Here is a 13,776-nt window from a genome sequence, read left to right as displayed (position 1 = left end):
GCATGTAAAAATAAAATCCCCTTTTTACTTTCTTTAATGAAAAAGAAATCTATCTCCAATATACTTTAATTAAAAAATGTGTACTGTTTTTATAATAAAATCGGCTGTATCCAGTGAAATCTTTCATTTACTTGCTCTGACTGCTGTGGATAGGAAACATTCACACAGTCCCTAACTGCTCTGCAGGGAAACGATCATACTTTCAAACAGCAGGGGGAGGGCTCCCCATCTTACTTCCCTGACCTCGAGCAGCTTTGTTTGTTTACCTGTAAAGCAGCCGGCAACTGTGTAGAGATTTGTATCCGCAGACCCAGTGCAGTCTATATTTTCTGATCATTAATCTGTCTTGCTATATCAGCTTCTATGGCAGATATTATGTGACTTGTGCTGTTTTTATAATTTATAACGATCCCTAAGCTTAACCTCCCATCTGAAGCCCAGACCACACTGAGCATGTGCACAGTCTTGGTCTTGTTACAAAACAGTGACCCCCTGCTGCCAACTTTGAAAACATAAATCATTTGTTTGATTAGGCTTGTGGTGCAGTAAGTTCATGTTTATGTTTAATATACAAAATACAGCATTTCTAGCATTATTCTGTTGATATTTGCTTATTTAGCACCACAATTCCCACTATATTGGCAACTGTCAGTTAACCTTATTCCCTTGTCAAAAGAGAAATCTGGAAGTTGAAACAATTGTTTTGAAAAGACAAAATGCCACTCCAGGGCATCAGGTCAATCCCTTACATGCGTCTGTCTGGGTTTTTCTAAATTGGGGGTTTACTTACCGAGTACCCCTCAGTTTTCTTTTGGCACCATTTCAGTAGAGCATTCCTCTTGGAACCACCGTATTCTCTCGCCAATGCAGCTAGTGGGTCCTTTCTTTCCACACTGTAGATAAAATAAGAAGGAACCGATGAGGATTAATGCAGTGTAAGTCTTGCAGCTTGGCACAGCGACGCATTCTTAGTGGCCTTTTATTTGATAAGTCATGGGGGCCCAATAGGTCCTATTGGCATCTGAGGACCAAACGTTTTTGATGGTAGCCATACTGCAATGGGAAAATAAGTGCATGTGTTTAAAATTAAGTCACAGTGGAGTATCTACCTGGGGACCGTCGGGTGCACCTGGGCCCATCGCAGCAAATGCAGTAAAGAAAATGCGCACCTAGAGAGTTACTGTTGACTCACACAGTACACTACCACTAGAAGTCAAAGGGGGGAAAGTCGCAAAGAGAAAAACAATTCGCACCAATAAGAATAAAAATCCACATGTCGCAATGTAATATTGTTCCTTGCTGTTACTGCATTGCGAATTTTAATTGCGCCCTCTTGAGACGTGCTTGAAGGTGTCGTAATCTTTTGGAGCAAACGTAACGACTTTTTCAGTAAGACGTTTTATTACATTGACTGCACACTGGCGCAAACTATAAAATTCGCAGTGGTCGCAAAAAGCTATATTAAATTCGCGCAAAGCAAAATTTGTTTGCGCATAGGCATAACTTTTCGCATTGCTAATAATTTTTCCGTTGCCAACTTTTATTACATTCCCCCGAAAGGGAGCTTTTTCTAAACAATGGGCAAATTCTCACCTGGACGGTAACCCAGGGCGACCAATTAGATATTTGTTTTTATTGTTTTTCCTGCAACTGACTGAAATAAAAGCTAATCACTAATTGGTTGTTATGAGTTAATGCCCAGATGCAATCCCACTTATTATGGGGAAATATAATGTATTCCTAAGCAGCAGGTCAACTTTACTGGATAATAATGTGGGTAGGGTGCCCTCTAACGTGTGATAGGCTACATGTAAAGTGTTTTGGAAACGATCGCCCTTTGTATGTCTTCATACTTCCTAACAATTCAGACAATAAAATCTGTAAAGAACTGAGTCTCCTTTAGATAAAGAAATTTTATTACAGATTTTTTTATATTCAATTTTGAAATCTGACATGGAGCTAGACATATTGTCAATTTCCCAGCTGCCCCAAGTCATGTGAATTGTGCTCTGATAAACTTCAATCACTCTTTACTGCTGTACTGCAAGTTGGAGTGATATCACCCCCTCCCTTTTCCCCCCCAGCAGCCAAACAAAAGCACAATGGGAAGGTAACCAGATAGCAGCTCCCTAACACAAGATAACAGCTGCCTGGTAGATCTAAGAACAACACTCAATAGTAAAATCCAGGTCCCACTGAGACTCCTTCAGTTACATTGGGAAGGAAAAACCAGCAGCCTGCCAGAAAGCATTTCTCTCCTAAAGTGCAGGCACAAGTCACATGACCAGGGGCAGCTGGGAAATTGACAAATTGTCTAGCCCCATGTCAGATTTCAAAATTGAATATAAAAAAATCTGTAATAAAATTTCTTTATCTAAAGGAGACTCAGTTCTTTACAGATTTTATTGTCTGAATTGTTAGGAAGTATGAAGACATACTGCTGCTGCTCTTTTGAGAAATGGATTTCAGTGCAGAATTCTGCTGGAGTAGCACGATTAACTGATGAGTTTTGAAAAAAACATGTTTTCCAATGACAGGATCCTTTTAAGTTCCTATGGAGTCCCTTTCAGGTCCCACTTATACCCCCTAAAGAAAGCCCTGCATTAAAAGTGCAATATATTTCCACTATGTATAATTAAGGGATGCACCGAATCCACTATTTTGGATTTGGCCAAACCCCCACATACTTTGGGAAAGTTTCGGCCGAATGCCGAACCAAATCCTAATTTGGAAGGGAAAAGTTTTTTACTTCCTTGTTTTGTGATACAATTTCCCTCCCCTCTCCTAATTTGCATATGGTTTGGCAGGGCAGAAGGATTCAGCCTACTGTAATTCAGAATCCTGCTGAAAACGGCCGAATCCCGAACCAAATCCTGGATTCGGTGCATCCCTAGTATAATTACATGCAGGAGTACTATCTGTTACCCATTAACACAAAGTTGCAATTATTCCGAAATGGCTGTTATAACATCTTCACCCTGTCATCTCATATCCTAATAAATTTTAGTTTAACACAATATTACAAAGTATTTTTCTCCTTGGTCGGGCATTAATAAAGGTTTGATTAGGCAATTACCAGGGAAAAGGAGTAAAATGATCTTTCACAAACAATTAGCTCATCCCAGGCAAAGGCTACAAAACAGAAATAGAACAACAGAAGAAAAAATGAATGGAATCAATAAAAATATGAGCTTAATCCCACAAGGTTTCTGACCTTACACAACAAGGCCTAATTAGTATAATATGAGCATTTTAATTAACACACAAATGGAAAAAGCATAATGGTTTCACTAATAATGCAAAGTCATATGAGAGATGGACACTGGTTAATTTCCACAATAAATTCTGATGTTCAGAAGGCCAGAGGCTTATTATTGGGGTTCGGGGGTGCAGTCGCACAAACGCTGAAAACTGGGTCTGGGGGCGGAGGTGCCGGCTACTCTGCCTGCACCCGGGCCCCCGTGATCATAGTTACGTTACTGCAGTGTCTTAGTTAAAAATACAGTGATAACAAATCCCAGTATGTCAAATAAAAAAATTCTACTATTTCGGATTATTTATCCAGCCACCATTTTGCCTGCTCTGTGTAAAAGAAGACAACCAATTTTCAGGCTACAAATTATGTTCATCTATACAGCATCAGAGTGGGGGGCCCAGGGCCCACTGGGTTTGCTGCCTTAGGGACCCCCAGTCACAAGCACTCTCTGCCTTCCCCAAGCCCCCCATTACAGCCGAGGAGGGAGGGAGGGGCAGCATTGGAGCCACAGAGAGAGGTAGGGAGAGTCCAGGACGGTGCTTAAAATAGGAAGCGGGTCTGGGCCGTCAGGTCCCACGAGAGCCAAGGACCACTGGGTCCCACCGTGGATTTATAACAGTGGTTCCCAAGCTGTGGAACTGGGATTTAAATCACTGACAGGGAGGTCTTAACCTGCCAGTGATTTAAATCCCAAAACTTGATTTTCTAGACACACTTCTTAGTGTTACTCTTAGGGGGGAATTCACAAAAGTGTCAGGAATGAAAAAATGTCTTTAAAATGTCGTAGAAAGTGTTGTAGCAACAGCCGACAAATTCACAGAGCATTTCTCCGCCAATTTTCCGACATGTACGACACTTTTGAATTAGTGTCGTTAAAAGTGGGCGTGGTTTTTTCGGCGCCACTTTTCCCGACATTTTTATGAATTACTCGTAAACTCATTTTTTTTACCGACAATTTTTCAGACACTTTAGGCTCTCCAAAATTAAAATGTCAGTCAAATTGTCTTTTAAAAAGTCTTGGTAAATGTCGTTTGTACGATGAAAAGATATACGACATTTTAGAAAATTGACAGACTTACGAGACATTCAGAGATGGTAACATCTGCCTTTGTGAATTTGCCGTTCGTACGACATTTTACAAATTTGTACTTCTGGGTTACTTATTTTACTGACACTTTTGTGAATTCCCCCCTTAGTGTTAGTCAGGGTGGTGGCACATGTGACTATTCAGGGAGATTAGTCACCCGGTGACAAATCACCTTTTCTTCGGGCGTCTAATCTCCCCTAAATCTAAATCTTCGGCTGGATGGCACTTGGATCACTTTGGCTATCCAAAGTCGCCCGAAGTTTCCTCGTGAGGCGACTTCGGAAAAATGAAGCGATCTGAGAGCCATCCCGCCGGCTATTCACATTCTAGCCAGCGGGAAGGCATTTCAGGGAGATAGTCGCCAGCAGAAGAGGCGATTTGTCACTGGGCGACTAATCTCCCCAAGTAGCCAACTGTGCCACCACCCAGTATTCTTACTTCTTAGTAGACTGCAGATCAATTATGGTAAAATGTGGGGTAAGATTTTATATATATTTATGTTCCAGTAACATAAATAAGGCGCCCAGACACCACCCCTCCCTGTTTTAACAAAAGTTTCAGTGAGAAAGAATAAAAGTTTGTGGCTTGGGTAGGGTAATGCTTTCAATCTATCCATTTCTGCAGTGATTTTACTGGCATGTCTCGGGTTAAAGGAGTGCTCATTGACCATATGTGCTGTGCTCTAACTGGCATATCTGGGGTTAATGGAGTGCTCCTTGGCCATTTCTGCAGTGATTCTACCGACATAAAATGCGGAATACAATTCCAAACATGGAAATGGGTGTGTTTGAGTTATGGCTGATTCCCGATACATTGATCATTTTCCTTATCTGTAACCAGTGGTTGGACCTATAAGGGGGCCTAAACCAAACAGGCCTGACAACTACTGATCCATATACTGTAACAAGCAACCATGACAATTCACTCTGCACATTTATACCTATGGGAAATTATTAAAGACAAAATAGCCAATGAGCCAAGGGCTTCAGTTGCCAGAATCCTACAGCTTAGCAACCATACTGGCTGTTCTTAAGGGTCGCTCAGTGGATAAGTCACTGGTCTCTGATGCTTGAGTTTGGCTTCCATGCTATCTTCTATCTTCCATGTTGAGTAAGGAGCTCATAATTTAATTTCACCCACATCTAGTGACCCACCAGAGAACTTTATAGACTATGACCCATGCTGCAAGCAGGTGGCACATTGTACCGATTAAAATAACATCAATATGTCCAAATCAGTTTAATCTAACTTAATTTTAACTTTCATATATGATGACATCACCAGAGGTCCACAGAGAGAGATCAAATGACAGTTGCTTTACAAATGGAAAATGCATGAGAGGAAGATGATACAATTATATCTCAAAAGTCATCAGATAATTTAGTCCTACACAAACATTAGAGAGTCAGAATGGGAGGAAACACAGAACAAGGCAGCCAAGATGATCCCTGTGTATATACAGAAAAAATGGTACCCGTGTGATTCCTAGCTTGAAGCAAATAATAATAATAAATGGGCAAAAAGGGACATTTCCTTGGGCCCACCAGGATGAGGGTTCACCATTAGCCATTTAATCTTCAATAACGTTTGAATAACAAAACTAACCCTAGTTTGTTTGTAAATGTAGTCAGGAACTTAGTGTCACAAGCGCAAGTTGGCGCGTCCTCCGGCGGCGACGGCAAATCAAAGATGGCGGTGTCCATAGCTACGACGTGGGTAGCAGAGGCAAATTCAAATAAAAGGATGCCGAGGACGCCGGTTCAATGCCCAAGTATAGTACTAGTTTGCTAATGTTCCTGGGTGCTCTATAATTCCTATTAGATTTTTGGACTTTGACCCTCGCCTGGACTTTGTTTCTGTATATATTCTGCCTGCCTTTGAACTCTTGCCTGGAATTGGATTACGTTTTTGCCTGAACCCTTCTGTACTGCTTTCTTTGACTTTTAACCCTAAAGCTTCCTCCTTGGTCCTGACTACTCCCGGCTGGGAGCCGATAGGCCCCCTGACTGTAAGCTCTACTGCAAGTGGTGATGGATTTATCTTGAGAGTCTGGATTTTTGAAAAATGCATTTGCTTATTAATATATTTGGGTTTTTTTCATGTTATTTGGGTGTGGGAAATATTTAAGTAAAACTTGATGTTTTCCAGGCAAAACATACTTGGAAGGATCCTGTAGTGAGTATCCCTGATTTCAAAAGTATTTGAGAAGTAATTCCTTGTGTGGACAGACAGGAATTCCAGTACAACTCTTAAAGATAAAAGATGCCTCCAGTTCATGGATTCATAGAGCGGAAATGTCCTCTAACACAAAAAAAACAAAAGTTGTTATTTATGGGACATGGTCAAGGTTTTGAAGCTTTCAGTGCAAAAATCGTCCTACTTACACCCAGTACCAGCTTAATTCCAGGCTCTTCCTGCAGAATAGAAGGAAGTTTTTTCTAAGATGCATTTAAATTCCTTTAATTCTCCAGTGTACAATGAAGACTTGGCCAGATGGATGGATGGCTGCTTTATTTTTGCAGTGGGAAGGATGTAGGCAAAGTTGTTATTCAATGAGAAGAAACATCTTTTTCCATCTGTCAAAGACGTTGACTGCTGGAATTCATAACTTTGAGAATTTGTCTGTCCAGCATAACAGATACTTTGTCGGAAAGCAAGAACGGCCTATAGTGGTATATTTTATTCATAAAACAATGCTCCAGCTGTTATTGAACTACAACTGGCAGAATCCCCTGATGGTGCACGGTGGACTTTGTGGTTTTGAACATCTTCAGGCTACTGATTGAATGGCCCTGATGTAGGAGAAATCATGTTTCTCTGTTGCAAATTAAAGCATGACTATATAAAGACCTGAGGCATCATGATAAGGCTGGCTGGCCCAGACCCTCTTTTTTTAAAGTAGTATTAGTACGTCTTATATTACATGCATTATACTGAGTGAGATTATAACATGTTTCATTTGCCATTAAATGCATAGGGTGTACCTTTTCAGTTTCCTTTTGTAAAGCTCCATTGCAGTAAAATTGGGGATGGCTGCAAACTCTAGCAATTAAATCCCACCACAAAGACAACTCCAGATCAAGATGATGTCAATGAACAGATTACTGGACAAGCTTTTTAGCTGTATTCACTTTTCAGTTGTATTTCTATGTTAGAGAGAAACTTAAAGGACAAAGCAACACTGCATTAGTATATTTGCCCATCCGATAGACCCTCCTGTTTGAACAAACAACTTCTCCATGACTGTATTTGGCACCACCATGTTTTTTCTTAAACATCACCAAGATGGTGGATGTGATATTTGTGTGCACGCACCCTTCCTTTTGACCCTGGGAAACTATCTCAGCTTATAAGTAAGTGCCCATTTGGCACAAAACGTGTTAGGCTATACATGTCCTAATAAATACTTTTTATATTGTTTTACTATTCTGCTACTGCATTCATTAATTGTGGATTTCCTTCACTTATTTTGAGTATTCCATATTTGGCAACCCATGGACTGGGGTTTTTCGTGATGAGACCACATGGTGATGTCATTTTTGTAAAAAAATAAAAAAATATATATATATAGTTACGTGATGAGTGCAATCATGGCTGCCAGAAGGATAAATAAATACAAATGTAAAGCACGCCTCACTGTTTATATTTATAGGAAAACAAAGTAAATTCTACTTAGGGCCATGTCATACTTCATTGTCTATTGATGGATGGGAGGATTTTGGCATAGAAATGTAAAAGTAAGCATTTTCATTGCAAAATCTGCCCCATCTGTGAATTAACAGGCTAAAGCAGTGTCAAACTTTGGTTAAATTCTACATGGCACAGTAGTGGTACTTTAGGCTAAAAGTCATGAAATTCAACCAGTTTCCAGTCATCGCCACTGGTGTCCCAAGGAAAACAAGCAGCTCCGACTTCCTTTTCTTTTTCAGAAAATAAGGCACGGTTTCATGTTTGTAGAAAAACAAAATAAGTGATGGGCACTAAACTCTGGAAAAAATATTTATTTGAAACTTTAATTATAACGCCGACTCTGAAGCCTTACAAGTTTCATGCCAAAAAGAGACTTATGGTGTAACGGTGAGCAAAATGTGTTTAAACGTTAAAAAGAACCATAACCACTACGAAACGATCAAGAGCATTTCTTAAAGGGATACGGTCATGGGAAAAAAACGTTTTTCAAAATGAATCAGTTAATAGTGCTACTCCAGCAGAATTCTGCACTGAAATCCATTTCTCAAAAGAACTAACAGATTTTTTTATATTCAATTTGAAATCTGACATGGAGCTAGACATATTGTCAATTTCCCAGCTGCCCCAAGTCATGTGACTTGTGCTCTGATAAACTTCAATCACTCTTTACTGCTGTACTGCAAGTTGGAGTGATATCACCCCCCTCCCTTTTGCCCCCCAGCAGCCAAACAAAATAGGTAACCAGATAGCAGCACCCTAACTAGATAACAGCTGCCTGGTAGATCTAAGAACAACAATCTATAGTAAAAACCCATGTCTCACTGAGACACATTCAGTTACATTGAGAAGGAAAAACAGCAGCCTGCCAGAAAGCATTTCTCTCCTAAAGTGCAGGCACAAGTCACATGACCAGGGGCAGCTGGGAAATTGACAATATGTCTAGCCCCATGTCAGATTTCAAAATTGAATATAAAAAAATCTGTTTGCTCTTTTGAGAAATGGATTTCAGTGCAGAATTCTGCTGGAGTAGCACTATTAACTGATTCATTTTGAAAAAAACATGTTTTCTGATGACAGGATCCCTTTAAAGGATCAGATTACATTGCTATAAAAACATTGCAAAAAGCCGCAAAAACAACCCAAAACAAACAATTCAAAAAATAAATCATAACCTGATATGGACTGCAAAGTCAATGTTACTGAACTAAATACAAGGGGAAGATACAGTACGTACATTCACACACGACTATATGTATTAAAGGAAAACTATAAAAAATACTTAACCAACAGACAGTTTATATTATATCAAGTGGCTTAAGTACTTATTTTTCTATTTAGGATTACCCAATGGCACATACTAACAAAAAATTTTAAGAAAATGATTTATTTAGATAAAACAGGCTTTTACATATGTGCCCTTTTATGCAATATATTTTTATGGAAACCTACAATATTCGGGGTATAGTTTTCCTTTAACTTGAGTTATGGGTTATTAATTGGGAAACCCAATATTGATGGCAGTTTTTATCTAGGTATCCAATGATCTTATTAAAATTGGAGCCCATAACCCTGGGCAGCCGAGTATTTAAGATGAATATACAAAAAATGTCCCATTTTAAAATAAGTTATTGCCTCTACCGCTAAGGTGAATCTTCTTAATACCCAAAAATAATGAATAATGTAATAGTAATGTACAATAATGAATTGTTCTAGCCAGGGACAGTAACTTTAAAGTTCATATCTGTTGCTTACAGCCTATAATGCCTCTTGGGTACAAAACACATGGGGCTTTAAACAAAAATAGTTTTGTTTTTTATAGGGATGCACCGAATCCAGGATTCGGCCTTTTTCAGCAGGATTTGGATTCGGCCGAACCTTTTGCAAGGATTCGGCAAAATCAAAAACAGTGGATTCTGTGCATCCCTAGTTTTTTACAATTTTTTTTGTAGCTTTTTGGATTCCTTGAGTGGTCAACGCCTGGTTTGCTTTATTGCTGGTTTCTACTTCCCGTGAGCTGAGGGTCACTTCGTTCATCAGATCTACAGTATCATTCAACAACACAGCCCTTGGCATCGATTGGCACATCATCACAACTTGTCAACTTGTTCTTAGGGAACCATAGAATTTCTGCCAGCCTGGAAGTTCCACCAGCAGGTTGCAGGGTTCGGCCGAATCCAAAATAATGGATTCGGTGCATCCCTAACATAAATATAACCAGATGAACAGATTGCAAACAAAGTGGCCTTGTGTGACCAGCTTTATCTGCAGTTGGATCCATGTTGCTTGATAAATACGGAAACCCAACACCTTAGATCACCCTGATTAGAGGTCATAACTTTATAGGGTTCTCACCTTAATTTACTTTGATGACTCCAGCTATCCGGGCCACTTGGAGACGTTCTTGAGCCAAAGCTTAGTGCTGTATGTGTATTCAGTGACTCCAGCGATGGACTCTTACGAGGAAACCGATCAGGTGTAAATCCGTCTCTTTGTCCCTTTAAGTTATCTGTAGAAGAAAATGCAACTATTAATAATCTCTACTAAAACATAAAACACGTGGCTGCTGGTCAAAAGTAACCCCCCACCTGCCAACTCTGTGCAGCATTGTTTACCTAATTACTTAGTTGTCCTTTAAATTAATAATCAATGTGAGAAAATTAAAATCTGATCTACGTGCAAAGGTTCTGGAGGTTATTTGCTCCCACCGACACAAATCATTATATTGAGCGTTATGTCTGAAGTACCAAATATGAGGCAATGCTGGAGCCATGACACCCAGGGGATTAAAGAGATTGTTGACGGATAATAATATATTGCGTCATACGGCTACTGAAATAATTTTAGCCAACATGTGAATACGCAGAGTCAAGAATGTTGCACCCTGGGGACAATTTACATTAGACTGAGACATTGGTGGAGATTTTACGAAAACATTTTATTTTTTCATCAACAGCAAAATTGTTCTCAATAACCGAGTGGCAGTAAAAGAAGCAAAGACATTATAGGGGAATTAAACACACAGAGACTCTACAATACTATTAAAATGTTTGGTAGAAATATAAAAAAGAAATTGCAACTGTCTAATTTGTTTTGCATTCATTTGGCTTAAAGGGGACCCGTCAACTAAAAAAATTATTCAAAAATCCTATTTTATCACATTAGTCAAGCAAAATGAACTTTAATTACACTATATAAATGATTTAATTCTTGCTTCCTTCAGTCTGGGATTTCAAAATTATAGCAGGAGCCATTTTGTGGACACTGTTATTAAAACAAGACTTGTATCATTTCAGAATCTTGTTTGTGCACCAGAATGGGGGACCTGATGTCCATCCCCATGTCCTGGTTACACAATTAAATGGTAAAGAAAATGGGGGACCTGATGTCCATCCCCATGTCCTGGTTACACAATTAAATGGTGAAGAGAACGGGGGAATGTGGGGAGAGCAGTGACATGTAGGAAGTGCTGAATGGAAAGTGAAAGTAATTGTCTGCCCCGCCTCTATGCCACTGGCATAGAGGAGTGGCAGACAATATTTGATTGACAGCTGAGATTTTTAAATGAGCTTACAACAGCTACGAATGCTTTAATAAAAAATAGAAATTGGATTTCATGTTTAATTTGAAAAGGACTTTTATTATACAAATTTTTGTGTCTGGGTGACAGGTCCACTTTAAAGAGCATTCTACACACAAACCAAACATTTTTGCACAGTAAAAGAAAATATAATTCTAAAAAACTTAACAGTTTTAAAGTTATTTTTGAATGTATTTGCTATTGAAAGCAGCGTCTCTTCTCTGGGTCTGTTTCCTAAAACAATGTGACAAGTATCAGGTCTCCTCCAGGGCTTTTACAGGGGAGCTGTTGCCATGAGGCGAGTGGAGAAGGGGCTGAAAAAAGCTGCGAGTATGGCAAATATATACTAACTCCTTGCGGACAATGTTCTAGGGCTGGAATTAAACCTAAGACCCCAACAGCATTGCTAACCACCATGCTGCCCTCATGAAAACATCACGTTACACGTGCAAAAAGTTTGCAGATGCTACAGAGAATTAGAAAGAACATTTCATGGATGTATGAATTTTATAGAAATAAAGACTATATTTATCATCTGATGTTCATTTATATTACTTCAGCTACGAGATGTACAATTTTGGGTGCGAGTGTCCGCCCATACCATCTGCAGCTGGTAGAATGTTGCATATAACAACTGAGCACCAACATCAGAATGGGAACAAAAGAGCCCGTTTCTAGGGCAACAGGATTCATTTTAATGGTACTGCGCAGGAAAACATGCTCATTCCTTTATAAATGAGAAAGATGAACATTCATATGGAAAATTGATGAAACACATGGATTTTTGCGAAAGTCAACACAAACGTTGGGAATAACAAGCAGTAATAGCAAAAATGGCATTCCTTACACAGATCCAATGATTTGTGTGTACACACACTTAAAGGGCATGTAAAGGCAAAAAAAATAAAATCCCATTTTTACTTTTTTGAATGAAAAAGAAACCTATCTCCAATATACTTGAATTAAAAAATGTACTGTTTTTATAAGAAACCTGACTGTATGCAGTGAAATTCTCCCTTCATTTACTGCTGTGGATAGGAATTGTCAGACGATCCCTAACTGCTCTGCAGTGAAACATTCATACTTATGAACAGCAGGGGGAGCCCCCGCCTTACTTCCCAGCCATGCAGAACTCAAGCAGCTTTGTTTATGACGATCCCTAAGCAGCCCAGATCACACTGAGCATGTGCACAGTCTTGGTCTTGCAAAGATGTATAACAAAGTTACAAGATGGTGACCCCCTGTAGCCAACTTTGAAAGCATAAATTATTTGTTTGATTAGGCTTGTGGTGCAGTAAGTTCATGTTTATGTTTTGTATACAAAATACAGCATTTCTAGCCTTATTCTATTTTACACTTTACATGCCCTTTGATAACAGTATTGAATTATTCAGATGCAGTATTATCTAGTAGGAAATGACATGCTATGGTGCATTTTATGATGTATGGATTCCCATTTTGAATAAAATAAGTTGTTTCATGTTTCATGACCTTAATCCCCTAGACACGTCCACCCCTACTGACTTTATGACATAAAGTCACTGTGTAGAGTGTTCTGCAAGATGTAGGGGAGATGTTCCATTTATAAAGTCGTTTCTTCAACATTTTCAGCCCAGGTACAATATGAAGAAGAAATGTGGCCATGTAAGGAGCTCCAGGGAAATATGCACAAAGCAATTTTATTCTTTAAGATAAGAGAAAAGAATATGTGGCTATGATTACAAGTGGGTTAAAATGGGGAGCGGTGTTAGTTTAAAGGAATAGGTGAGTATAGTGGCATCATAACTTCTGGAGGAACCGTTTTCTATCAAATGCATTGCAGAGCTTCTTGCATGTAGCATGTACTATTAATTCTCCAGGGGGAAAAAACATGCAGAGCGGATTGTTTACAGAGCCGGATTAAGACTAAAAAGGGCCCCCCACCTCAAACCACCTAAAGTTACAGTTGTAAAATAAGCACTGCTGTGCTAGCGCATACCTCCCAACATTTTGGAAATAGAAAAGAGGCACGGAATTTTTTTTGACTCTGCCCAGGCACTGCCATGCACTTGCTGTTGCTGCACAGACTGATGGACCAGGCATCATAGAAAAATAAATAGGGCGCAAGGCATAACACAGATTTATATAGGAGCTCTTAACAAGGTAAAGTTTAAGTGCCAACTGCAG

The 13,776-nt window shown here is 39.3% G+C and overlaps 1 protein-coding gene across 4 annotated transcripts in view; it reads right to left on the bottom strand.

Moving 5' to 3' along the window:
- The window catches only part of LOC108709183 (cytospin-B-like), a 167,372-nt gene that overhangs the window by 41,048 nt on the left and 112,548 nt on the right, over nt 1-13,776 (bottom strand). For all 4 annotated transcript variants that reach the window (XM_041583330.1, XM_041583332.1, XM_041583331.1 and 1 more), the window contains 2 exons: nt 10,386-10,539; nt 791-893 (listed from right to left, as the gene is read on the bottom strand). In XM_041583330.1, coding sequence (XP_041439264.1) covers nt 791-893; nt 10,386-10,539 — 257 coding nt within the window. The remainder of the gene's footprint in view (nt 1-790; nt 894-10,385; nt 10,540-13,776) is intronic.

This window comes from Xenopus laevis, chromosome 2S, assembly GCF_017654675.1.
Source record: "Xenopus laevis strain J_2021 chromosome 2S, Xenopus_laevis_v10.1, whole genome shotgun sequence".
NCBI classification, from domain to species: Eukaryota; Metazoa; Chordata; class Amphibia; order Anura; family Pipidae; genus Xenopus; species Xenopus laevis.
Note: the sequence above shows the minus strand (reverse complement) of the source record. Positions and strands in the feature narration are given on the sequence as shown.